General features: G+C 42.3%; 5 protein-coding genes across 5 annotated transcripts in view; 1 reads left to right on the top strand and 4 right to left on the bottom strand.

The window, feature by feature from the left end:
- Positions 1-2: 2 nt before the first annotated feature.
- cog7 (component of oligomeric golgi complex 7) lies at positions 3-6,230 on the bottom strand. Its single transcript, XM_028432065.1, has 17 exons — positions 5,764-6,230; positions 5,341-5,489; positions 5,143-5,259; positions 4,708-4,876; positions 4,503-4,585; positions 4,305-4,427; positions 2,967-3,165; positions 2,762-2,889; positions 2,519-2,673; positions 2,304-2,420; positions 2,148-2,213; positions 1,835-2,021; positions 1,568-1,708; positions 1,347-1,430; positions 1,096-1,210; positions 795-938; positions 3-681 (listed from the first exon to the last, which is right to left on the bottom strand). The coding sequence occupies exons 1-17, from the start codon at positions 5,927-5,929 to the stop codon at positions 515-517; spliced, it is 2,310 nt and encodes a 769-aa protein (XP_028287866.1). The 5' UTR covers positions 5,930-6,230; the 3' UTR covers positions 3-514.
- Positions 6,231-7,029: 799 nt separating this feature from the next.
- LOC114452597 (myeloid-associated differentiation marker-like protein 2) lies at positions 7,030-7,926 on the top strand. Its single transcript, XM_028431983.1, has one exon. The coding sequence runs from the start codon at positions 7,030-7,032 to the stop codon at positions 7,924-7,926; it is 897 nt and encodes a 298-aa protein (XP_028287784.1).
- A 527-nt stretch (positions 7,927-8,453) lies between these two features.
- LOC114452324 (putative protein MSS51 homolog, mitochondrial) lies at positions 8,454-10,528 on the bottom strand. The gene is made up of 6 exons (XM_028431578.1): positions 10,417-10,528; positions 9,854-10,003; positions 9,650-9,774; positions 9,008-9,571; positions 8,827-8,920; positions 8,454-8,704 (listed from the first exon to the last, which is right to left on the bottom strand). The coding sequence occupies exons 1-6, from the start codon at positions 10,431-10,433 to the stop codon at positions 8,497-8,499; spliced, it is 1,158 nt and encodes a 385-aa protein (XP_028287379.1). The 5' UTR covers positions 10,434-10,528; the 3' UTR covers positions 8,454-8,496.
- Positions 10,529-11,067: 539 nt separating this feature from the next.
- On the bottom strand, positions 11,068-18,349 carry LOC114452161 (putative protein MSS51 homolog, mitochondrial). The gene is made up of 7 exons (XM_028431317.1): positions 18,152-18,349; positions 17,075-17,252; positions 16,845-16,994; positions 15,452-15,576; positions 14,719-15,282; positions 12,254-12,347; positions 11,068-11,785 (listed from the first exon to the last, which is right to left on the bottom strand). Exons 2-7 carry the CDS (start codon positions 17,230-17,232, stop codon positions 11,578-11,580), a joined length of 1,299 nt encoding a protein of 432 aa, XP_028287118.1. The 5' UTR covers positions 17,233-17,252; positions 18,152-18,349; the 3' UTR covers positions 11,068-11,577.
- Positions 18,350-18,826: 477 nt separating this feature from the next.
- capn15 (calpain 15) overlaps positions 18,827-27,686 on the bottom strand; it is a 33,177-nt gene continuing 24,317 nt past the window's right edge. The window contains exons 6-12 of the mRNA XM_028430833.1: positions 27,250-27,375; positions 26,444-26,596; positions 24,619-24,780; positions 24,278-24,513; positions 24,020-24,189; positions 22,685-22,863; positions 18,827-21,924 (exon numbers count right to left, since the gene is read on the bottom strand). Coding sequence (XP_028286634.1) covers positions 21,747-21,924; positions 22,685-22,863; positions 24,020-24,189; positions 24,278-24,513; positions 24,619-24,780; positions 26,444-26,596; positions 27,250-27,375 — 1,204 coding nt within the window. The 3' untranslated portion in view covers positions 18,827-21,746. The remainder of the gene's footprint in view (positions 21,925-22,684; positions 22,864-24,019; positions 24,190-24,277; positions 24,514-24,618; positions 24,781-26,443; positions 26,597-27,249; positions 27,376-27,686) is intronic.

Below are 27,686 nucleotides of genomic sequence, written 5' to 3'. Positions count from 1 at the left end.
TACTACAGCACCTTCTCTTAGACTTCTCTTAGACCACCTTCTCCCCACTTTCAAACTGAATTTGCAGCTCAGTTTTTTTTTTTTTTTTTAAAAATCAACAAATCATATTAGATATATTACCTTATTATAATATAGTAGCCAAGATTTTATTAGCGTGACACTTGTGATATATATTGGTCATATAGGTTTTTAAATGCTTTAACACAGCCCCTATCAACCTTATAAATGCATTAAATAAAAATCAAGTCACATTCAACTTTTGGCCTGACTGGAAGGCATCAACAGCAGCCGTTTGGAGCCAAACGTAGGTCAACATTAATCATGAAAAAAAAGCTCATAATCACCCTGATTTCAATCCATACAACTAACAGACACCACTGAAGATGCTGCATCCCCATGTAAGATGTGAGATTCAAGGAAGTGTACTATGTAACTTTCTATTAATGTCATCCCTCAGTTTGAAGTCTCAAGTGCTGCTCTTAGAGTCTCTACCTAGAGTCCTTCTCTTTTGCTGTTAGTAGTCAATGCAGCGGAGTGCAGCAATGGTGGCAGCCAGTCGACGGGGGAGCAGTTTGGAAGTCTGTCGGTAGTCTTCTGGTTTCGCCCTCAGAAGCGTGACGATGTGTTGAAGGGTGCGTGAGGGCTGCAGGCCCAGGGCGTCCATCACATTGCTCAGATAATCTGTGGAGCAGAAACAGGAATGGAATGATTTCATACATGTTAACTTATGTATGAGCTTGCAATGATTAAATATGATGTTTGTCCAGTTGTATTTTGTTATTATGGTATGATACCAATATCTGTAGCCAGCTGTTTAGTTGAATGGGTGCTCAGCTGTGGGATGAGCAAAATGGCATCACAGTAGGTCTGCATGGTTGCCCGAGCAATGGAGCCCAACCAATAGTCTGCTGTGTTTTCCAGCTCTGGAAGGTCGTCACCTGAGACAGAAGGAAGTACGGAGAGAACAAGAGTTAGTGATGACAATGATAGAGGATGTGTAGAGCAGTAAAACAACAAAAGTCATAAAAGAAATCCGACAACTATCATGTGAGAGAAAAAGGAAAGAGGATAATCAGGAATGATCTATCAGCAAACCTTGCTCAGGAGGGAAAGGCAGCTTCCCAGCATGTAAAGCCATGTCTAATGCTGGGTCCTCCTGCGACACAAAAGGCTCCAAGTGGAGTGGCAGAGACATCAGGTACTGCCCTATCTATATGGGGAAAACAAAGTCATAATACATCAGCAGTGTCACATCCACTGCCCCTCTTTTAGTTGTGAATAAGATCAAAGAGTACAGCTCAACTTTTACACACAGGCCTGATCTGCACAGTTAAAATCTCACTAACATTTGTAATGTATTCTTGTGGTGACAGGCTGAAGGTAGGCAGGTCCTCGGTGTAGCTCTCTCCAAAACCAGGGGCCTCTTGACTCTTAATACAGACAAGAACCACAAACCAGTTACAGCACATCCAATACTCAAATGCACATGCACAAAGTCAATCAAAAAGCTCTCAGCACTCAAACTGTATTTAAAATTAAATAAAGTAGAAACTTGACACGCAATCACCTCCATCTTGGAGATGAGGCAGAGCTGGTGTTTGATCTGCAGGAAGACAGAGTCAAATGCCAGCTGGTTGGCCTGCTGATTGAGTCTGGTCAGAGCTGCTCTGGGCTCAGCTAACAAGCTGGAGTTACCTGTGCCCTTCTCCTGCAAGACATAGTGAAAGAGAAACATCAGAACAGCGGCACAGGGCCTTTGATAAACCAGTTATAACAACTTTCTTTAAAAAGCATCTGCAGCCCTCATAATGTGACACCAGGACCTGTGTTATACCTTTAATGAGTAGAGGACTTCCATCAGGTTGTTATATTCAGCCACATTTCCCCTCTGAAGGTAGTTGTATTCCTGCCAAGGGTTCTTGGTGGTGCTCTTTCTCTCTGCGGAACTGGCCTCCTGGATGCCCGCCAGACTGCGTGGGCTGTACGACTCTGACAAGTACTTACCTGCTGTGCCCAGGATCCTATGGCAATGATTGAACACAAAGAATGCATGCATTTGGTTTAGACTAAACCTCCCTGACAGTGTGCTCACACACGCTTTCAAGTAAAAATAATAATGTGACATCCACTGTAAACATTTTTCTCACTTGTTTGACAGTTGTTGCTCAAAGGCCCCACACTGTCTAAGCAGCTCTCCACATGTGGCAATTATCCTGTAAAAAAAGGCAAACAGTAAATCCACAGAAGCATGTAAATAATTTGCAGTTTAATTAAATCTGAAAATTAAAAAACTAAACATTAACCTGACTGAGTTCTGAAAGGCTGTCCAATCTTCCTGGAAAACAGATGAACTTGGCACATCTTCAAGTTTACACTTCTTTTTGATTGACTGGAGTGTTGTGGAGAAGTCCGACACATACCTAAAATGAGCAGAACATCAAAGCTGGCAACATAAATCAACCTATACGTATTAAAAATGTGTTCCTTCAAATTAAAATTATGAGTTGAAAATCTTTACTTGGTGAAGAGGGCTTTGAGAGCTTTGAGGAGGCCACACACAGCCAATCCATCTGACAGTTTGACACAGCGGTCCACTGCAGCAGTAGCCAGGCCAAACAACTTGCCTACAGAGTGGCTCAATTCTTCTACACAATCAATTACCTCCCCATGCTCCTAGAAAGAAGACAGAATATGGCATAGGTAAAGTGGCAAGACACAGATTATGTCATGTAATAATAATCTTGAGTCTGAGGTGTCTAACCAAAGGTATAGCGCTGATCTGGATGAGGAGGTGAGCTTCTTCCAGCACTCCATACTGTAGTTGGTAAGATTTGTAGGGATCATACAGTGCACAGACCAGCTCATTCACCTTCAGCAGATTATTATCGCCTGAGGAGAAAACAGACAAAACTTAAGAACTTAGATTATTCGGTACTTGCAGCCATGCCTTATGTCTCTATACAGACCCATATGTGGCAGCATAGCAGCCTCTAGGCTGTGTCCAAACGTAGAGGTGGTTTGATAGAGTTCCAGCAAAGTGTCCAGACGCTGCTCTTGGGCGGCCCGCTCCATGGCAGAGCTCAAACAAACAGGAATGGAAGGGACCATGGCCCCCAGGGTCTGGATCAGCAGCACCGTCACTATTTCATAGGGGTTCTTGAATACCTGAAGTTAGGGGTGGGCGATATGGCAAAAATTTTATATCACGATTCTTTAATGATAAAATCACGATCTCGATTTTATCACGATTTGTTTTTACATTGACACTAATTTGCATGTTTCTGTGTAAATGACTTCAGGTAGCCTACTCTGTCACCTCTCAAAAACTATCAGTAGATTTTAAAGGCAAACAACAACTCTGATAACATGCACTCAGTATTAGTTTTCAATACACATGAAAATTTAAATAACAATTACAGAACAAAATAAAGTTTTATTACAAATAGGTTAAAAAGAAGACTAATGTAGTTCTGTAAAGTATTATTCAACAGTCATTTAAACAGACTGAAGTGTGCCTCCTAAGGTTAAACAATAAATACAGTATTTAGAACACATGATCAAACTTTAATGGAATCATATCTAAGGAAAAACGGAGCTGCTGCTGTCACCTCTGTCCCCCGTTTAATAGAGTCCTCATATGGAGCCTCTTCATCAAATGCCTGCGTTATTATTTTGGTGACGTCATTAGCTGTTGCCTCTGTCTACATCTGATGTTCGCATGTGGCCCTCCCACTGTGCACACACACACACATACAGGTGTAGAAGAGCTGCTGACGGCACAACAGCAGCGAACCTGAATATAACGAGCTGGTAATGTTCAGAGAGGTGGGCGCGTACGTGCTTGTAGCATTATAATACACGTGGCCCTTCCACTGCGACACACGTTGCGCGCACACACACACAGGCTTAGAAGACGCGCCGCTGCTGCCGGCAGAAACAGTACCGAACATAAAGGTGGAGTTCGTTTTAGGGACCAGTTCCTCTGTTCTCTTTTCGTTTTCAGCCGTAGCTTCCTAACAGGGAGGCTGTCATTGGTTGGTCGTGTTCACATTAGGCGCACTGAGAGTTGGACGAGTGAAAAAAACTCATGCGTCTGCGCGAACATAGAACTGCAATTAATAGAAGGTGCTCTATGGACGATAAAACGATCTGTCCGTTCTGGTAGATCGCCGATACGTTCAAATCCTTCACGATCATTTATCGTCAAATCGCACACCCCTACCTGAAGTCATTTCAGATAGGGGATTAGACTCAAAGATGTATGACCGATTAGGTGTCTATCCTGGTAGTGTAGTGCCCATTACCTGGCTGCTCCACTGGAGCTGAGAATGCCAAGAGGAGAGCAAGGTGTCATAATATTCAGACAGCTGCTGATTCAGACTAAGCTCACTCTGAGAGAGATCCTGCCATATGGTCAATAACTGGCCCTGGGAACAAAAAAAATGAAGGTTATGAATTTTGAAATAGTTTTTAATGACTAAGGCCAGGCATGTAGCACCTACCTTGTGACACTTGTAGTAGTATGCAAGAAGCTGGGGCATTCTATCTATCTCTGTGAATACTTTAACAAACAGCTTGGCTTGGTCTGCAGAGAAAGGAAACGTTAAAGAGAGTATGCTTGGTGTACATTGAAAGCAAACAACAATAAACAAAGACATGGAGTATGGAATAAAGTGGTGAACGACACACTTTCCTATGGTGTCTTACCTATAGACATGGAATTAAAGGTTGCTACTATTTGTGGGCTGGCCATGGCCTCTAGTCTGTTTTTCAGAGCCTCCAGGTGGACACACTTTTCTGAATAGTCTGGTGTGTCCACCAGCATGGCCAGGCTGTTTTGCATGCTGGTCAGCTTGGAAGAAATGACGGCAAAATCCTGTAAAAGAAAAACAAAAGATTTAGAAGTCTAGACAAAATATATTAGGATGTAAAGTACATTAATTGCAATGTATTTGTATCAGCAATTCTTTTTCTATTAAACAAAATAAAAATTATTTGACACCAGGAGCTTGTGAATAGTTACTTTACAGAGTTACAGAGGTTTGATTACCACTGAGCAACAAGCCAGACAGGAAAATAACAAGTGATATTCTGTATTGACTACCCTTTTATATACCTTTTTTTTTACCTTTTTTTATGTACCTGTGTTTTGAAGGTCTCCTCGATGTCTGCACTGAGTGTACTCCATTTGTCTGCCTCCTGTAGCGCTTCAGCAGCCAGCTGCATTCGACCCTTTACCTGATCTATCTCCACAAGGACCTGATGAATATAATACACACATTATACACCAAAAGACAAAGTAATATTCCCAGAGATTTTTATCATCAGCTGCTCGCATACCTGCATAGACTGAACAGTGTCTTGCTCAAACTTCTTGATGTCCTCTTTGACCAGGACCATCTGTTCCTTTAGGAAGGAAGCCTCCTGTTTTAAAGCCTCAACATCCCGCAATACTCGAGGCATATTTTGAAGGGCTTGGTTACTGCTCTCTGAATAATGGTATACAATCAAAAATAGCTGCGTCATTACTAAGAACAAGGACAGTTTAACTTACTTTATCTAATACTTTATATGGCATTTGATAATTCAGAATGCGTTAATCAACATAGCATTTCATAATAATGGACAGTACGTGAAAATGTGCACAGTGCAACACCTAACTTAGCATTAGCAAGCTGTACCTGCACTGAGCTAGAGCTAGCTAGCATGTACTGGTCATATATGAACATATTAAGGGGATATTAGTTGATTTAGACTACTGACCCTCGATAGCATTGTTGACTTCCTGAATGAACAGCTGCAGTTTCATGACGAGTGTGGCTGCGTGTGTATCTGCCTTCCCTGGCGCGTCCTTCTGCACCACTTTGAAGGCGCCGTTCACCCAGTCCTTCACATCAAAATCATCGTCCAGAAATTTGGAGAAATCCATATCACCCCTTCACCAGAACTACAAGCTTGATGGTGTTGTCCAGTCAAACTTTTCTCGTGCAGCCTGTGTCATCGACCCATTGCTAACGCTTAGGTTAGCTAATTTTTCCCAAACAGTGGCTTCGACACAAATATAAAATAAATAGCCCAGGAAAATGAAATTATCATTACAACTAAATATAGTTCCAACAACGCAACAGCTTCCTCCAGAGTTATTTTTAAAAGTCTGCAATTTAAAAGGCAAAAACGTAAAGACACATTTCTAAATGCTGCTACTGATGGTGCTACTACTGACAACAACTTCCTGTGGTGCTCTCTGTTTACCTTCCCCGAAAACAAGTGTTACCGCAACGGACCCAAATTTCTGCCAGGAGAAAGACAGATAAACTTACGTTTTGACAACAACATGTGACCAGTTAGGTTTTTTTAAATCAAGACATTTGCTTAATTAAGCGAGTGAGTGAATAAAAACGACAAAATTGATTCAGTGTTACACGCAATTGTGTCCGTGCAGAAACGTATGCTTATTTTCCGAGTTGACGCTCGTGTTATCCCAATTTCCACTTTGTGTAATTACCTAAATGTTCAGACAATATGTATTATTATATTATTTTATATATTATTAAGGTTACATTCAAGTATAAGCATTAGTATCTGCACAGTTTCGTTTTGAACAGAATATCAAATATAGCCAATAGTACCAAATACATCCATCATTCATTATCTGAACCTGCTTTGTCCTGCAGTGCAGGGTCACGGGGGGCTGGAGCCTATCCCAGCTATCTACGGGTAAGAGGCAGGGTACACCCTGGACAGGTCACCAGTCCATCACAGGGCAACACAGACAAACCACACAATCCTTTAAAACTTTTTTTTATGTGACAGTACTGGCTTCTGAGTCATGCCTTCAGACCGAGGCATTTCATGTTCTTATGTCTGCTGCAGTGCAAATGTATCCATTTATCAGACTATACAGGGAATATTATGCAAACCATGAAGGCAATAAAAGGAGGAGCCACAGAGCAGGTTCACGTCTGCAGATTCTTGGACACACTTCATACAGAGAAAGTATTTCAACTGCCCCCCAGCTCATTTATAGAAATGGGGATCATCGATGATATTAAGGAAACCCTGTCAAAGGCAGTGTTTAGTCCCTCTACTCTGTTATCTGGACGAGGGGGACTGCACATGGCTCAGATCCTGCTCTCTCTGGTCACCTTTGTCCTGGCTGCCTTCAGAGGAGGGAGCAGCCATACCTACTGGAACTATGCTATGTTCACATGGGCCTTCTGCCCCATCATGACCCTCATTATCACCATTATAGAGATGTTCAAGCTTGACATCATACTCAATATGTTTTGCATGGACTGGGGGGACTTCGCCACAGGAATGGCCATGTCCTCTACTCTCATGACGGTCAGCGTTGCTATTACTTATGGCAACTTCTACGCCTGCCTCAAATGCCTGTACGGCTGGATCGTGACAATTTTTGCTTCCTTGACTGCCTTGCTCTACACACTTGAAGTGCTAAAGGACAAATTCATGGACAAGAAGAAGGGGAGCTACCTGGCTGCTCTTCCTGGATTCTGGAAGGTGATGGAGGCTTTTGTGAGCTGCATGATTTTCATATCACTGACTGGTTACAGAGACAAACCAGCCCTGATCGTGTGTGTTATAGCGTACATCATACCGTTTCCTCTCCTCCCTCTGATCATAGCCACTAACATCCTCAAAAAGCTGAAGACCTGTTTGCCCTTTAATCTGGACAGGTTTGTGTTTATATTTCTGGTGATCTCTGTGATGCTGTATGTGTTTACTGCTATCATGTGGCCCATTTTCATGTTCAAAAACAATCCTCGTCCGAGTGATTGCCCACCCAGCTTTTGCATATGGGCCATTGAGTTTATGGTTGCGTTTTTTACCTATGTGAATCTTATTCTTTTCACACTGGATCTTATTTTTACCCTGCTCGGTATCTGTAACTTTAAGCGCACATAAACTGGTGTGTGATTATGATGAGTATCCATTGTGCTGTTTTGAGCAGATTTGAAATATGAACCCCAAATTACATTCTCAATGAATATAAATTCATGTAACTTGCATTATGTGCACTTGAAAATGAGATTACAGAGAAATGGAAACCTATGTTTCCTGGAATCTGTCAGCAACAGACACATACAAGAGGCCAGAATATAAAAGCGATGCTCTGAAAAAGATTAGTGTTATTTATTAGTGTATTTGACCACATTCCACATTGGTATTTTACATTTTTTTGTTCAAGGTTGCTTGAGTATTACTACAAAGTTTATTGCCTTTCTGCATACATAATAGTTTGGAGACAATATATTCAAATCTCCCAACTGTGACAGGCCATAAAACTGAGATACCAAATGCAAATATCATGTTCTCATATATGTACAAGTATTGAAACACTTTTTAAAGCAATTAAAGCATCTTCATGTAATTACATAATAAGAAATACATAAATATAAATGCAAAAAACAAGTTTGTGTCTGTGCATGTGCGTGTGTGTGTGTGTGTGGGGGGGGCTCAGCAGTATTATCTTTGTCAGGCTTCCTCTGGTTCTTCTTCAAACTCCACTGTCTCCAGCAGTCCCTGAAAGCAGAAGTAATGGGAGTTGCAGAAGACAGCAGGCTTGTTGGGACCCGAGCCCACAACCTCTGGTTTCAGTGAGGCAAAGGGGTTGGCTCCACTTCCCTTCATGTCCATCTCAAGCTCCAACAGGATTTGCAGGGAGTAGGTCATTTCTGTCTCACTGTGTACAGAGGAAAAGATTATGAGACAATCAAACATGCTGCTGTCAGAAATGGCTGTTATATTTCATGTGGTTACTACTGTGTGTACTAGTGTCCATGGATGTTGTTCCAGAACACTCACTTGAGAGCTGTGAAGAGAGAAGGAATCTCATAGTCCCTGAGAAGCAGAAGTGTGGGAAGCCAACCCTGGTCCAGGCCTTGACTGGCATCAAACCCTTCACATGTGGAGTCAGCAAAAACAGTTTAGAATTTTCTTCGCAGTGTCATGATGATGTGATAAACATAAGGTTACATGTACCTACCAGGATTAAATCCAACCACAAGGTCTGGTTTGGCTGCTTCCTCTGTCTCCACCAGTTCCTCCCAGAACTCATGGTACAGGCCCTTGTAGGCACTAATGTAGACCCTTTGCCTGGGGCCAAACGCTCTGAGAGGCGGCCTCAGGATGGGGCCGTCAACAAGCTCAGGTCCCACCATGACAATCTCAATGCCCTGGTGTCCTGGGAACATGTTGTTCAGCTCGTCGTAGTCTGTCAGTCTGGCTGCCAGCGTCTCACTGGGGCCTGCTCCCACCAGGTGAATGGTGAGAGGTTTGGTATAAGGATTGAGACCAAACAGTCGAATCCCCCAGGCTATTGTAAGTGGCCTGGAGAAGAACTCGCTGCAAACTCTCCAAAGCGACTGCTTCAGGTCTTCATCATCGGGTCGCGGCCGGCCAGCATTGGTCCACAGGTCCTTTATGGCTTCTCCATTCATGATGGGCTCAAGGTGTGCTGTGAGAGCTCCCTGCATGGAGAGCCAGTCATCCCAACCCTTCACCTCTGACTGAGGCTTGGACCACTTTTCTGTAGGGAACGGAAGCTCTCCTGATCATAGAAGAGGATAAATAAATAAGATTATTATAGAAGTAGACACAGTTCTTTCTTTTGGATTTAGGATGTTACCTTTGAACACAAGCCATTCCACAACTCTGTCAATGGCAGCTAGTCGCAGCTGTGAGCAGAACTTCTTGTGTTTAGGCCAGTCCTCCTTCTGACAATCCTTACAGCAGTAGTAGGCATTCAGGCATCTAGCAAAGAAAGGACAGAAAGAGTTCATAGCACTGATATAATGATGTTGGTAGGACAGGCTTACTGGATGAGATTTACCTTGCACAACGCTTCAGGTTCTGTGGGTTTGAAAGCTGATTGGCCTGTTTCTCACAATGAGCACAGATTTTAAAGGATTCTTCCATCTTTTCAAACATCTCTTTTGGGGACCGGAAGGCCATGGATTTTGCCTTGGTCTCCGGAACAGACCTGGAAACATTAATTATTATATAAACAATTACTAAAACCAACCAGACAGTATTTTGAACTGTTGTCCTTTAAATGTCCAAAATACACAACTTAAACTAAAAACGGTGTCTCTGTACACTCCCCAGCACTGGGCCACATGGGATCTTAGACAGCATTTCTATTTTTAGACTTGACCATTTGCTGGTGTATGAAAGACTTGCAAAAAAAATGACACCAGGATCTTGAAGCTGAAAATAAACGGAAGTGGGGAACCCACAAACAAAATCAGGCCGTGGTTGCATCTCAAAATGACATTGAAAAAATGTCACACCACCATTGTTAACAATCACAAGGTCAGAGTCACAGACATTGTTTTTAGATGAGCATTTAGAAGAGTGTTTCAAACTAAACTAGGGAAAACGTGTTCCACTTACCTCTGACTTTCTGTCATTTTAATTGATAAAAATACATAAGTCTAACACCAGGCGCTGTTCAGCTGCTTCCTGCTGCTCCTCTGGTTTGATATGTGAGCTCCTGCAGCCTGTGGGGGTCTGCTGTGCCAGATATAGCCCCCTGTACTTTGGCTTCTAGAAAGCTCTGACAAATCCAGACCTTTCCGGAGTCCACAAGACTTCACAACAAAACTAAAATAACTCCCAAAACACAATGAACAATAAAAGAGGAGGCATTTATGGCAAACATTCTCTATAAAACAAGCAATTATTGTGAAATAAAATACATTATTTTTTTTCAATTAGTAACATATATCTTTAAAAAAATAATTATCTGCTGATTTCACTGCTAAACACTCTGAGGGATTTAACCAAAATTCTGTGCTACTGTGCTTTTGCCACATGTATCCAGAAGAGGTCAGTGTCACACCGTTAAAGCTGTTTCACCATAACAACATCAATGAACCCTAAGGAATGTTGTGCAGTTGCATTCTATGATTTCTCCCAACATACATTAAGGTTAATGAGAATGCTTTATTATTCAGGGTCTGAAACAATAATGCCTGACAGGGGACACACAATGATTCGGAGAAAACCAAACTCTCAAAAAACAACACTATGAATGCCCATGTATTGTATTTTATAACACTCAACAGCTTTTATTATTATGATAATTAAACAAAATCCACTGAACAGTGCTAACACTAAATCCTTAAATGAACTCCAGACACTGTGTGCTACATTAGTATGCATATGATCTGATTTCATGCAGCTGCTGTGAGATTCTGGGATTGGTGTTGCTGTTGAACAAATCACAGGAAGCCATCAAATGATGACGGCACTAATTTTGGTCTCATTATGTTAGTACAACAATGACCCATTATATCCAACAACAGTGTCACTTCAGGGCATCAGAAATGATTGTGCCCCGCTGGTGCCATCGTCCATTGAAACAAGCTTTTTGAGTGAATTCTGCAATCTGCATTGTTAATTGATACCATTAGAACACAAATGATTGTGTTTGGTACTGTGAATGTCCAATTTTCACAATGAAATGCCAGAAATAACAAAAGTAAGATTGCATCCATTCTCATGTGGCCATTTATCTCATAAAATTCCCCCAAATGTCTTACTGAAGGACTGTTAGCTGTCTGCACATGTCTCCTCCATGTCTTCTTGAGGCAGCAGTCCTTGAAAGCAGACATAATGAGAATTGCAGTACACCGGGGGTTTGTTTGGACAGGCTTGGACCTGCTCAGGTTTCTGTGAAGTAAAGGGATTGGGTCCACTATCCCTTACGTGCACCTCCAGGTCGAGGAGGATCTGCAGCGAGTACTTTAGCTCCAACTCACTGCGAAGGGAAGAAGAGATAAAAAAAGGAGATATTCCTGAGGAACAGCATCAACAGAGGAGGACAACATCTAACTTTGCTGAGTAACACTCTGAAGGGGGTGGAGGTGGGGGTGGGGTTGGATGAGAGTGCCTGCAGCACAAGAAACTAATCTTTTCTTTAACTTGGCCTTTGCACAAAAAGGAAGCTGTTCTTTGCCACAAGGGGAAATAAAAAGGAGAAGATCTGGTCTTGGGCCAATCATGATGAAGGACTATGTTGATGAGGGTCAGTAAGGTGAGGAGTGGGTAGACCAGATACATGGGAGACCAAGACACTGCCATAGAGGAGGTCATTCTATATTAAAAATGTCTTTGTGGAGGAGTCAGCAGATGGTATAGAAAATGAGCACAAAGATGTTAACTCTTTCTCTTAGGACATTGGATATTATTATCTCTGCTATAAAATATGAAACAAGATGGAACTTACTTGAACAAAGTGAAGAAAGAAGGGATGTTGTAGTCTCTGAGCAGCAAAAGGGTGGGGAGCCAACCTTCAACCAGACCCTGGTTAGCATGGAAACCTGGTTTAAAAAAGGACACATGCTTTGTATTAGTAATGTATGCATAAAGTGAGGGAGCACAGGGATCATCTTGTCAATAATGCCTCATATTATTACAATTATAACAAGATCCTGTGTAGCTCAACAAGTTAACAAAACTATTGCCAGTGTACACAAGCAGCAGCTGTAGTGTGTTTCCATGCAAATTCAGCCTCTGTCTGTTTGGCAGCTCCTGTGGGAAATGTGAGGATCTTTAGCTTCTAAAAACTCTACCCTCGTCATGAGTCAGCTGAGTGATACTGACACCAAAAAGTTCTTGCACTCCCCCATTCCAGTCTACTGGCCGACAGAGGAAAAAGTCCTTTTCCCCCAGTGACAGGCAGATCAAACAGATTACAAATGATTAGACTCCAGCTGGCTGTGTCTTTTCCTTGTTAGCTAGAATATAATTCCTTCTGGCGATGCTTAATTATCAGTCAATATGACAAAGGTAGTGTTACTATAAAACAATCGGACCTCATTTAAGAACTTCAGTTTGACCTGAGTGAGCTGGAACTTAACTCACACTATGCCAGCTGAAATTTTTATGACATTCTCAGTCACACACAGACACAGCACAGCAGAGCTAAAGGAAGGTTGGGCCACATAATCCTGCAGCATATTAACTGACAGATGTCACTTTTCCCTGGTTTATATCTGTATGTGTGTGGTTTTTTTTTTATAGCTGTTGAGTGTAGTGTGTTGAAAAGTTTGCCCTTCAGCCAGATTACTGTGGTTCAAGCTAACATGGCAACAAATACTGTAAATCCATCCAGCTGAAGTGTCCTTGAGTGAGACAAAACCGGGCAAGCTACAGAGAATCTTCTTACACTAATCAATAACATGAAAAATAAGTGTGCATGTATGAATTCATTAAATACCATTTCCCAACGCACAATACACACCAGTGTGTGCACCATACTGCACACACTGGTGTGTATTGTGCATTGGGAAGCGGCTTTGAGGTTTTTAAGGCTGGTGATACTAGCACACAGATGCTATGTTATCCGCTGCCTGCCACGTCTTCCCAGGGAACTCAAACTACAGGAAGAGGGGATTTTGATTTGAATAATGCATAAAATCAAGATATGAACATCCCAGAGGTTATATTGCTCCTCATGATAAAGCATTCAACGGGGAGTAAGTGTTTAGAGGTTCAGACATCCAGGAGATAAGGTGACAAAGAGAAGCTATGGTCTGGCTGTTAATGACAAGGATAATCACCCACCAGTGTGAATTTAAGCCATATGGTGGATAATGCTGTTGTTGCAAGTGTATTGATAATACACTTTGTGTCGAGGTGTAAAATTCATCTCATGTAACTAAAAGCAATCTGGATGTTGTGCTTATGAGTTATGCTGTCTATCTGTATATGGATGACTTTGCAAAACCCACATCAATCTTCTCCTATGAAAGCTGACATCATCCCCTCTCTCCCTTCTCATATAGTAATATAAACAAATACTCTCTCTCTCTCACTCTCTCTCTTTCTTATTTCTTTCGTCATGCTCTCTGCTCCCCTATCGCCTAAACACTGTCATAATGCAGCGCTCTGCCAGCTTTGCAGTATAATGTGCAGCCAGGCTCTCAGGCAGTTTGCTCTCAGGATGACTGATCCCTGTATATTTAGCTCCATGGAGCCTGCAGCGATAATGGAGTCAGGGGGTTATGGGTACATTCGGGTCGGGGCTTTACTGATGATTTGCAGGTTAAAGGGTGAAAGAATAGATTTAGTACCTGAGCTTAGGAGTTGTAGGGTTTTAGTATAGCCACTTTAATGAGGTGCTGGTTTGTGAGCATGGACAAAGGGATGGACAGGTGTCATCACTTTCACTCTAACCTGCTATTTGTGGTTGCCCTTGGTGTTGTATTTAATATATCCAGACAAAAAATGTTAAATAAGATCAAGTCAGATTATTGCTAGTGCTGAGACCGCTTAAAATGAGTCATTTTGCACCTAAAGGGAGTGTGTGGCAGTGGGGGAGGCTCCCTTTCCAAAAAGGGCAACTTGCTGACATTATGCTGAGTCCAGCAATTGCACGCCAAACTCTTTCCCAGCTGCTACCATTAATCACCCAAATCCCCAATAAAAGCCTGGTGCTAATGAATGGGCCTGATCCAGTGAGTTACAAATCTCCTACTTTCTCTGTTCTCTGAAAGAGGTAATTGTCAGATGAATATAAAGGAAGACAAGTCACTGCTTCTCTGAGGCAGCTGACCACTTAAGCTAAGCTGTTTCTATTCATAGCCAAAGTGATCATTATGGTCATTAGAGTTCAGGCCTCTCTTGAGGTTTTAATACGGCTATCACATTCTGTTTGCTTATGTTTGGCAGGTAGTTTTGAGCACATACCAGGATGAAATCCAATCACCAGGTCAGGCTTGGCTGCTTCCTCTTTCTCCACCTGATTCTCCCAGAACTGGTGGTAGAGGGCCTTGGAGCCACTGATGTAGACTCTCTGCCTAGGGCCAAATGCTCTGAGGGGAGGCCTCATGATAGGGCCGTCCACCACTTCTGGTCCCACCATCACTACTTCTATGCCCTGGTGTCCAGGAAAAATGTGGTTCAGCTCGTCAAAGTCAGTCAGCCTGGCTCCCATTGTCTCATTGTGTGAGGCTCCTACTAGGTGAATCGTGAGGGGTTTGGCATATGGGTTCAGGCTAAAACGTTGGATGGCCATCCCAACGGTGAGAACTCGAGAGAGGAACTCGCTCTGAACCCGCCATAAGGACTGTCGCAGGTCAGCGTCATCTGGTTGCTGCCTGCTGACGTTTTTCCAAAGGTTTGCCATGTTGGCACCAGACAAGATGGTATCCAGGCGTTGCATGAGGTCTCCCTGCATGGGAAGCCAGTCATCCCAGTTCTTCACCTCAGATGCTGACTTGGACCACTTCTCAGTGGAGAATGGAAGATCGCCTGTAAGGGCGGTAGAACAGAACAGTGAGTGATACCAGGGCGGAAGGATTTCTTTGACTTTTTCGTCTGTCTGGCATTTCATCCCTGTCATTTCATTACTGTGTTTTGTTAGCTCAAAGAACAACTAACGAATTTAAAGTTCCACTGCAATGCTTTTTTAATTCCTCACCAGTAAACATCAGCCACTCCACTAGTCTGTCAATGGCAACCAGGCGCAAAGTCTTGCAGACCTTTTTATGCTGAGGCCAGTCCTTTTTCTGACAGTCCTTTGTGCAGTAGTACACATTCAAGCACCTGTTAGAGAACAACAGAAAAAAGTAAAACACAATAGTGCGAAAGGCATGAAAATGAACCAGCAGCACAACACAACAATTTCAATCTTTACCCCTTCATTAAAGACAAAAGAGCTGAGTCTTGGTTCAAAGTTCAGCATGTGCTTTGCTAGGTCCCCTTTGTTATTTAGGCTCCTAGGATCCTCTCTAAGAGGATGTTGGTAACCGGAAAAATATGTCTCCAGTGCCTCCAACATTTTGACCTTCTCATTCAGCGACAGGCTCATGCCAGAAGGCAGAAGCTGGAATTTATTACTGCTATTTGACCTGTTTGAATGGACATGCTGTTAAACATTTTAGGTGATGAGGTAATGTATTGGATGAGAGGTCTGACAGCCTGCAGCAGTTGGCATGTTGGGATATTATATTACTCTACCCTGCACCCCGATTTTACATAAAATTATTTATCAACCTCCATGTTCTGTCATGGTGCACTTTGTGCTTACTAATCCTCCAAAAGAGGCTTACAAGTGTGACAAAGTCAGTCAAAACAAAGTAGGAAAACAGATGTGCCCTTGAGTTACAGAATTAGAATTAAATAGTACTGCAGAGAATAAGAAGAGCAATGTGAATGAGAGTGAGGAGGTCAGCAGTTGGAGTGTCTATATGCTACTTTTAGCAAAAAAGTTCTTTTTTTATTGTGTAAGCATCTCTGTTCCTTATGTGCCTGCTGTTAAAGTTAATGGCAGCTGAGGATTTCAAGGGAACACACTCACAACAAGAAGTGTGTGGGTATCAGCGATAGAAAGAGAAGCAGAGTGCCAGGAGAAAAATGAGGAACAAAGACAATGAGACACAATATTCTCAAAATGCTCCTTAAAATACACTCTGTGATGCTCTAACAGTATGAAGTCCATTGAGCTGCTCTTAATAAGCTGCAGAATTGCAGAGAGATGAATCACAGTCAGGGGACTTAGCTATATTTGCCACTGGCCATTGTCCACCGATGTAGTGTCTGTCTGCACATTGGTGGCTTATCATTCCGCTGCTGGTAATGCTTCACACATGACAGCTATTGCACAGCAGCATCAAAACAATATCGTGCCTATGCGATGACAGAGGTGTGTATGGTTTTCAGTTCCTTAAAATATTCTAATTGTCCACAATGATTAATGTTAATCAGTGTTAATGCTAGGATAATGTAAATCACACACAATGGGAGTCAATCAACAGTAAACACTCTTTGTGATCTCTCTAAGTATCCCTCTTCACTTATGGCTTTGCACTCACTTCACGCAGCGTTTCAATGTCTGGCCCTCAGCTAGATGCGCTGGGAGTTTGTTGCAGCCGGTGCAGAACTTGAAGGTTTCCTCCATCTTCTGGAACATCTCCTTGTAGTTGCGGAATGAGATGGCTTTAGCGTTTCCCTCGAGAGCGGCCCTAAGCAGCATCTGACATTAATCATCTCACAAGATTAGTTTTATCTGTAGCTGCTATAAGTTTGTGAAAGTACTTCTTACCTGTATTCTCCATAGTCTTTCATGTTGAGCTTGTTGAGAATCACTTTGGACAGTCCAGGGACATTTGAGTCCAGAGAGTAAAAGCCAGACTGGTCAGAAAAGACACTGTCAGTGGCTGGAGCGTAGGACTGCGGGAGGGCTGGGATCTGGGCTGCCATGCTGTGACCTTTGCTTTCCACTATAGAAGATCACACATTAAAAAATTGAAAAATAATAATAACACTCAAATGCACAAAGTACGGTCATTATTTTACAGATATGGAAAACCAAAATTCCTATTATACAAGACGTTAATCTCAACACAGACAGAGGTACCTCTTCTGAACATATTTGAAATAGCAGCCTAAAGATCAGGACTGCCTTTATGCTTTAAAAGGCACCTCTGTCTGTCCCACTATGGGGCCCTGATGACAGCAAAGCTCACCACAAGAGGATCACACAAATCTCAGACAAGCAGAAGCTCCATTAGGCATGTTCTTCAAGGTGCATCATTGTGTCTCTGCCCATGACAGAAATCCTAAGTCTCCATGACAGACATACATACATACACACACACTTGCTTACATGCCACATGATTTATCTGCTTGGCTTTGACATGAGGGAAAATAAGAGGGGAGAGGAAATTTGATCATCTGGTGGTGGCATGTCTCTGTGGCTCATATAGCTCCATAGATCTTTCTTTAGATTTGTGAAGACTTGGTGGAAGACATGCTGCACATTTACTCACATTATTACCAAACTGTAAAAAGTATTTACCCAGGCCATGATTCATTTGAGTTCCTTAATACAACTGCTTCACTTTATCACACATAACAACACACCGCTTCCAAGTTTTAGACTTAAAAAAAAGTTTCTCCTCTATTGTTTTAATGAACTCTGTACCTTTTAACACCAAGCAAAGTGAATAGATGTCCCATAGATTTCTATGCTGACTATAGCCCCTTTGGTTTTTCAGAATCCACAGTCTTTCCACTGACTAACTAGTCACAGCATTCTCACACTTCCATGCTTCTTTGCCACGCACAACCAACTAATGAGAAGATGTCTTGACACTGAGATACATTTTCAGGGCCATACCTGTTTGGTTCCTGAAGAGCAGAGCACTTTCTAGATGATTCCAAAGTTTTCTTTGTACAGGAAAAATGAAGGTGATTGACAGCTCCTTATGCTCCACCTTATGGAGCCTTCTTGCTGTGTCTGCTGGGGTCTGTCAAACTTCAGGGAAGAGGGTGGGCTGAAGACTGCTGCTCCTCCTGTCATCTGAGGTTAGGAAGGAAAGACTGAGTGGGATGGGCTGGGGAGAGGAGGCGGGGGGGGGGGGGGGGGGTCTGTTATGGAGGAAAGTGGGAACCAGGGCATAAGTACATTTTTAGAAAGAAGGGAGGGGTGTGGTGCAGACACAGATCAGGAACTCACGGGTGGAGGGATTTTGTTGTGTGTACCAGAGAACCATATACATCAGAAGAAAATATTCTTCACTCAGCAGGAAATGGAGATGAGAAGAGGTACATCACAGGGCCGGAAATGAAGAGCAGAGGAGAAGCAGAAAGCAGATCTGTGAAATCAATGAAAGTCTAGTAAATGAATGTTTAATATGTAAATAAACCATCCTTTCATTAGTCGTATATGTTTTTTAAAAATCTACAGTGCAAAACTTCCTCTTACTTCTTAGAGAGAACAATCATGCCTATCCAACCTATGCAATGCCCAAAGGGGAGGAAAAAGGCATATTAACAATAATGACCAGTGCTGTTATAATTTAAAAAAATTTATTTGGTCCATTGGAACCTGAGATTGAAAATGAACATACATATTTTTGTACACATATACTCATAACCCCCCCAAAAAAGATCAATAAAATATATATCACATTCGTCATTTTTTCAGCATTAGGTTACGTTTTTTTAAATCAATACTACTATTATACTTTAATTTTTTACAAGTTTTAAAAGTGTCATTTCATTTTTTTTGTGTGACTTTAGTTTGCAGTCTGTACAATTTACAAGAGGGAGAGAACAGGACAAAGGCAGAGAAGAGAAAGAGACCATGTTGCTTGGTCTGTCTATGACCATCTCTTCTCTGGCAGCAGGGGGCGCCCCTAAAGCACAGAAGAGCCAACAACACAACTAACTGAAAAGGAGGACTCTTGGTTCATTAGGACATCAGCAAGAGCCAAAATGACAATCATGACAGAACAACATAGTAGAAAAGAAAAATAATAATCTCATGTAAATGTAACGTGATCCAGCAGTGACACTTAATTTTCAGGTGTCTCATCTTCGCAGGTGTTTCAGTGCAGTTCTTGTCAAGCTAATCCCTCTGGGCTCAAACTAAAGCCACAAATGATCATATTCCTTTATCTGTCACTCATCAGCTCAGTATTCAACAGTTATTCATAAAAAAAGGAGGAAGAAGATGAAAACAGGCCTGCAAATCACTTGTACAAATAAATTAGACACTGATTTCGCAGCTTCTTGGCTGTGACCACACACACTCACACAGGGCAAACAGACGGAGTTCAATACACGTGATGTTTCTTTGGAAAACATATTTACAGTTAAGTCAGCTGACAACAGGTTTCCTTAAAGACCCAGTACAATGCTGTCCTGAAGCACGACCTCCCACTGAAAGCACTGGGACACAATGCTGCCATCTAATATCAATGCTGACAAAAAAAGGACAATGAGATCAGCTCATTTGCTTTCAAGTTTTTGTCCAATTTCACTACATATGAGTAAGACATCAACATTTACTTGACTCCCACTTTATCCTGTTACTATAGTACCGCATTAATCTTTACCCTCTCTGTCTGATGAAACATCCATGTTGCCATGGCAAGCACTGACAGATCCTTAGAGAATCAGAAGTAATGGCTTTGACACTGGAGAAATTGGAACGAACAATCCCTGAACAAGGACTTACATAAAACAGCTGTAGGCAAACCCATCTTTTGAAACAACACAGACTCTAAGAGAACTATTTTCTGTGTCACAACGTGTCTTCGGGGTCTCTTCTCTCTCTTGTTATGTGTGCACTGAGTCTGACAAAGCAGTATTTTGTTATTTCATGAGGACTCTGCGTCGTCGCTAATATGCTGTCAGTGTATTCTTGTGGGAGGATGGGCTAGACGCTTGTTGCACCCAAGCAAACAAAAGTGGTCCCTGACCCCCTAAAAGTAAACTCAGCAGCTCCTCTTAAGAGCTCCCCCTGGGCAAAGCGACTATTCAAACAGCCACCAGCTCCTCTAGTACTCCCTAAGTACACTGAAGTGTAATCAACATACCGGCAAACTGAACACACTGACCTTCAGTACCGAATTATAGTGCCTGAGGGGACAACTGTGAAGTTAATAATCTGTACTAAGAGACTTTAGATTAGATTATGAAAGTATGCAGAGAAAAATGGTTTAGTACCAGACTCTTTGTTATATTGGATTATAATCCATGGAGAAAATACCACTGATTCATTGTATGGTGACTGCTAGCTTCTTGTAACCTGTCTGCTTGTCACAATATCAATTGATCTCCCAAGTTGTTGCAAGACAGACTGTAAACAATGACCAATGCATTGAACAGGAGATCTTGGCCTGGATATCATCTCATCTATTACATGGCTTCATCAGAAACAACTGCAAAGTCATCAGATAAATTCGCACACTGATTAGAATTTGCCTTCAGTGGCAAGAAAACAAAATAAAGTAAGTATGAGAAAGGAGGTATAATGTTTCGCTTTTTTCTGGAGGGAGAAAGCCAAAATTATATGTCTGTATCAAACGGAAAGCACTACAGGGCACAACAAATGTGGCACCTCCTACACCACAAACAATAGAGACAACAGAGAGAAATAATGCTAATCCAACTTTCTAGGAATTGGACACCTGCCACAACATCAACTTGAGTCCAACACATCATGGGTTTGGTCCTGAGCTAGAGAGCGTGCTGGACAGCACTGTGGAGATGATGGAGAAAGGAGGACAGACGGTATGGATGATGGCTTTTTCTACAAAAACACAAATATGGACATGACTGTAACAAGGGCTGTGTATAAAAGTCTCAAATAAAAAATGAGTTGGGTTTGGCTCATAAAGTACCCTACTGAGGATGGGTGAGATAAACTCCCACAGAGGTGTCCCACTTTGTAAGCTGTCTTTGACGACGACGTGGAGGGCAGGGGAAATGTCTGATCGGGTGATTGGCTCATAGACTGTGGGCCGGCTCAGTAGTTTCAGCACTTCACCCTGGCTTTTTTCTGAAGCAGGGTTGTCTTTAAGCATATGAAACCGAGGGTTGACATCTGTTTCATACAGCGCTTTCTACCAGCTACCAAAAACATCCAGAATTTCAAGTGAACTGGATCCTTGGGTAAATTATTATTGTCATTTCACAAGGCCCACATTCCCTCATTTTATCCTGACATGGCACATCCACTTGGCAGGGGACAGAGGGGGTGTGTGGGCCTGAAGAAATCTTCAGCATTTATGGAGCACTAGAAGGGGAGCAAAAACATGCTGCCCGGGTACTCTTTACATTCAGGTGTATATCCCAAAAAAAACTGCATCTTTCTCCATGCTTGAGGGCTCCACACATCACTCGCCTACTGCTGCCTGATTTTTCCAGTGGTCTGACAGTTCATTGGATTAGTGTCTGTGCGTATGGGACAAAGTGGGCGGTGGTCATAGAGGCCTGGGCCGGTGCAGGCCATCAATGTCAGGGGTGAGCTGGGGGCTGTGAGTAGCCTTGGTGGGTGTCCAGTCTCCCAGGGAGGCCTGGGCAGCCTTGCGGTGAGCCAGGCGGTGGGTGATGGAGAAGCCAGCGTTTCCCTCCAGCTGAGAAAGCACCACCAGCACCTGCCTGCAGGGGGAGACAGAGAATATTAATAAAGCAAAGACCACCTGAAAAGTATTAGGCTTTTCAACATCAGTTATAAATTCAATGAAATGCTTGAGAAAATACAGTGGAAAAATAAACCCTTACTGCCTTTAGTGGTGTTATTCACACCTTAATTAATATGAATAGGATACAAACACCTCTTGAATACAAGCAGAGCTGCTTGATGCTTTCACCTATGAGCTGACTGTATAATAGCAACCAAGAGAATATATTTTCATCAAGCAATGTGACACAATGTTCTTGTTAGAGAAGGACAGTGAAAATAAAAGACATGGTTTTCATGCATGGTGACATTTTACAGCTTCCCATTAAGTGGGCTTTAACTTTAAAGTGCTAAGGTCCTAGATTTACATTAATGAGGGCTGTAATGTGCCAAATTAACAACTGAAACATTCATCCAAAGAAACTAAATTCAGAGAAACCTAATGATGTGAAAACAGCTACAGCATGCCTGATTCTGCCTGTAATAGAGTGCAGAGTCCAACAGGGACCAACAGAAAACAAAGGCTGCTATTAACTGTGCTGGGATCAGCCTGAGGTAGATTATTAAGAAATATAGAGCACTAATCCTGTGGGGATCACTGTTTTTTTTACGTGTTTATTTGTGGTGGATGTTTGTCGCACCTGAACTGAATGTACCCGCAGCATTTAATCTATTTTCTTGTTATCTTTTCAGGTTCCTACCAAGGTTAAAACAAAGTGAGAAGAGGGGTGTGTGTACCTGTGTAAGGGTGGAACACTGTCAATGGTTTTGAGGCTGCCGCGTGTGGACACCACATTGAAGCTGTCAGTGCAGTCGCAGGAGACGTGGAGGTAGTACTTGGGGTGGCGGTTTTCCACCACCACAATGAGCCCTGCCCAGCCGTGGGTCAGGTAGTAGCATGTCATGCCCTCGCGGCCCTGGGAGCACAAATGCAAAAAAAAGAGATGTAAGAGCAGAAAATACATGCAGAGGACACTTACTTCACATGATGTCAGATCATTTTTCCAGTCTATCTTGTTGTGGAAATTATTACTCTTCATGTGTATATTTACTTCTTTCCAGGAAAAAAGGAGAGATTTAGCTCTAAAGACACCATATCATATTTTAAAATATCTGCAACACATGTATATGCTCACAAAATGCCTTTTCACTGGTTGGAATTATTTATGTATACCTGAGAATCCTTTATATAACCACACTGTTAAAAGACTACTGCTTGTGCAGGTGCTTCAAAATGCTCAGCATACTTATTGAAAACAATGACTTCCTGGAGAGCTGAATCATTTAACAAAGATGATCTCAAGTGTGTTAAAAGCTCTATCCTAGCTCTCCCATACAAGCCAACATGACAGTACTTTCAGGAAATCGCTGTTCAGAAGAGCCAGAATAAATTGTTTCCTTGGATTTAAGTGGCTGTGTGTATGTGTATGCATGTGTGTGTGAGAGATAATGTGCAGAATAGGATTCAGAAAATCTAAAGTGTTATCTCCAAGAGGCTCCAAGAGTTGCAAAGATTCTCCATCTTCATGTTCATGAGTTATAATGTATATTTTTTTGGGTCTGTGCTTTAGACCATTCTATTAAAAATATAATATTGGATGATTCAGTTTAAGTTAGTTTACATTAAAATACAAATGCCTGTCTCTGAGATATACTGTATCTCTTTTAACTGTCAAAATATATATCCTGTTACTTTGGATTATGTAGAGAAAAATACAACATTGCAAATAGTTTTCTATTGTGAAAATATCAGGGATCCACTAATCAAACCAAATGGATGAAAACATGCGGAGAAAAAAAAGGGCAGCACAAAACACCCCCTTATTTCTCAAACATGGTGGAGCAGTCTGCCAATGGAACTGGCACACTGGCATTTATTGATGATTTCACTGTTAATAGATGAATGCAGTGGTACATCGGAGTGAGCTGTGTGCTCAGATTCAGCCATTAAACCTCATCAACCAGGACGACTACAACCCTGAACAAACAGCCAATGCAACCAACAACAAGTGGACTATCCATGACTGGGCAGTTGCTTAATATCTGTAACAATGTGCAGTGAGTGTGTCTCACCTCGTGTCTTTCTCCCTTGTTTTCTGTAAGCAGAATGATGGCGTCGGCCAGCGTGGTGGCGGTTGCTTCCACCTGCTCTACCATCACCTGCCTAGAGCTGTAGATGGCCAGTATGTATCCAGGAAAGTCCTGGCTGGGCCGCCGTGCTGCTCCACTTGTGGGGCTTGAGACTGAGAAAAAAAGAAGAGGTGAGAATGTGACAATATAATATAAAAAGAGACAAAGAGCTTCTGGTAGCCATAGCATCTGTACACCTACTGGGAGTGGGCGGACCTCCCGTTCCACTGACATTCATCTGCCAGTGGTTGAAGGCGCAGCAGACGACGGCGTATTCTCCCGGCTCCAGCATGACATCACAGCCAACAAATTTCTTCACCGCCCGCTTGCTGTGGGCTAACAGACGGCCCAGAGTTAGCTTGTTTCCACTTCCAAAGGAGGCACGGAACACCATGATGCACAAGTCCAGCAGGTGGCTGTCTGCTGTGTCAGAGCGCCTGGAGGGTGGATTGAAAACAAAAAAAAGAGAAAAGAATTTAGAGATAATAATGAGTAGGAAAGAAGGAGTGTGTGCGGGCTGAGAAATCCTAATGACAGCCTACCTGCTTCCCTCTTGGAAGAGAGCAAATTCCAGAGCTGTCCTCTCCAGCACAGTGAGAGCTGTGACCGTGACCGGCCCGCTGGCTTTGCTGGGAAAGCAGCCTTGTAGCCTCACCTCCTGCCAGTCTGAGTGGATCTTGCAGATGTCCACTGAGTCAAAGTACCTTAGGGAGGACAATAAAAAGCAGGCAGACTTTTTAGTCCATATATATAGCACTGACAGGAAGAGCCTATGTGTTTGTGAAAGGTTTCCAGACCCACATATGAACCCACCCATCTAAAGAGAACAGCAGTGTGACCGGCAGATCTCACCCTATCATGAGCCAAGTCCATTTGTATGCATTACAAGAAACATTAGCATAGCCTCTGAGGGTGCTGCTGTACAAACACAATTTACCTTGCTAACATATCAGACCTCTTCCTTCAAAGAAAAAGCCCCCTGAGAGACATTTTCTTCAGCACTTTCAGTCTGTTTTTCCAACATTTCATCACTTCCTAACCTCACCCTGACAACATCTTACTTTTGTCTTCTTGACAATAAGGAAGATGAGAGAAGAAGAAGAGGCAGAATTTTACAGCTGCTTTTGATCACAACAGACAATCACATCTGCTGATGGAACCTGTAGTTTCCTAGTGTTTGTTTTCAGTGTGCCCATGTTTAGTGTTCTCGGTCCTATTTGTTCACTTGATAAGATGATATAAGGCCTTGTAATTTCCTCACTTTTTCTTTTGTCGCACTAAAACAAGTGATGGGAGATTGCAGTTTTGTCATATAGTGCGAAGCCGAGAGATTATTTGTCTGTCAGGGGAAAACAATAAACAGCTAGAAGACAGATGGGACTCTCCTCTAGGCTGAACATATTTTTCCGTATCTGAGCTGTTCAGGAGGACAGCCATGTTGGACTCTTAGTTTGTTAGGAAGAAGGGATACGTATAATAGACAGCACACATATGGGAACCTGCTATCCAGGCGAACTCCTCCCATTGATCAGATGGTTCTCTAGGTAATAGTGGTCCATTCTTGCAGGTAATGAATAATCTAGAGAATTTCAGCTGTCTTTGCACAACATTTTTTATCTCGTTTTTCAGCTGTTGTTATAGGAAAGCCAAAGGCTACAACTCCCTCAGATTGCTTTCAGTTTTGTTTTCAATCAGGCTGGTACGTGCAGCAGTGTTTACTGACTGCTGCAAGGCCACTGGCCTATGAAAATGGCAATTCAATAAAAGAGGTACGCAGAAAAACACACTGAAAAACCAGAAAAACGCTAGTCAATGCTTAATAGTGTGTATGTCAGAACAAAAGGATTAATCTAATATGAGACAGAGAGTCATGACAAGTCTAAGCCATGCCTGCCAAATCTCTGGCTACCACAGCAACCACACACACAAATACGGTACACAATTCCATATGGAAACCAGTGCATGATCATCTACAGAAACAACAACAAAAACCACTCTATGTGGTGTCAATACCAGATGGTCAGCAAAAGCTAGAGTAGCATGAGATTATTACATTTCGTTTAGCATATTATATGAGTACATTATGGCACAAATAAAAGGATATTTTAAAATATCTCTTGACAAAAGATTTGACACCTGCTATTCAACACAGCTAGTCCTTTATGGTGTAAATACTCTTAAGAAGTCATGCATTTTGCATTTCATACAGCAATATGTTTGGGCCACAGACAGAGTAAACATCTCAGCAATGACACCTATGCGCCACTAGGAGGCAGAAATATTAATTGGGAATGACTGAGGAGAAGAGATTTATGAAGTTAACCCAATCTAGGTGACAGATTTAAGAAATAAACTCATTTTTCTTACTTTATAAAGTCAGTGTACTCCATCCAGAAGACCCCCTCACTGCTGCCATGAGCCATCAGCTCATGGCGGAGATGCTGTGGCCAGTCTGTCCACTCGTCTGACCAGCTGCCATTCCACGAGAAGCGACCCCACGGGTTACGTAGCCGCAGCAACCTGGACAACAGGGAGAGAGAGTGAGAGCGGTGAGAGGAGCAAATTAAAGTGACAGCAGCTTTCTGTCAATGCAGCATGTCCACCTCTGCATACTCATATTGCTCAGTTTATGCTTGATTGCCTGCATTTTAACAACTCATTTCCTTTTACTGCCTCTTCCATACAGTGAAAAACTTAGGAGGCATAATGGAAAACCATATTGGGAAGTGCAAAAAGTGCAAGTTGGTCCCTGTTTCTGAGCTGCTTCTCATCTCCTGGAGCTCCGAGCAGGAGGACTCAGAGCTCATTTTAGATCAAGCACTGAGGCCCAATCTTCCACTCCGATTGCTTTATGGCTGTAAATTAAAGTGTCTCTTGAGCAAATTACATCTCAGATTTTTGGCCGCTCTTGACTTCCTCTTACAGGTAGGATTGACGAACCCTCGGTGTGCGCTCACAAAGCTATCTGAAGTGAACGGGTGTGCACCTGTTCTCAACAGGCATGAAGTCACTGACAAAAGACACATCTGTCGAGCTGAACCTAATCTTGAGACACATTTTCAGTGTAGCTCTAGTCAAAGTGTAGAAATTTATAACCATTGAATTTCCTTTTATGTTTAAAAAAACAGAATAAAACAGCAACTTACAGATGATGTAAAAGAGTCCATTCTTACCTGTAGCCCTGGACATCCCGTACGTCTAAGATGGAATATGCATGTCGAGGCCTCAGACCCAAAGACTCATACACAGCATCATCTACCTTCATATTTCCTCCACCACAAGACGCGCCCATCAGAAACCTAACAGGTAAGCGATCTTTAGTTTGGTAACACAGTTACAGAAATTTCATTATAATTTTCCCACAAATGTTTTTCTGGTATCTTTAATATATTACATAATGCTTCTGGCAGGTGGACTTGTAGTTTGGCCACAGATGATGATTTGCCCTCTAGAGTTTTGCTACTCATCTCATGCTGTGTTGAAAGCTCACGTATCAAAGTGCTGACTCCCTGCCCTCGATTGTTATGGACACATGCTGTAAATTGGCACTAAGCACCTTTACATGCTTTGTATCACCTTACTGTTTGTAGCTGTGATTACAGAGTCTTCT

Source organism: Parambassis ranga, chromosome 19, assembly GCF_900634625.1.
Source record: "Parambassis ranga chromosome 19, fParRan2.1, whole genome shotgun sequence".
In the NCBI taxonomy this organism is placed as follows: Eukaryota; Metazoa; Chordata; class Actinopteri; family Ambassidae; genus Parambassis; species Parambassis ranga.
Note: the sequence above shows the minus strand (reverse complement) of the source record. Positions and strands in the feature narration are given on the sequence as shown.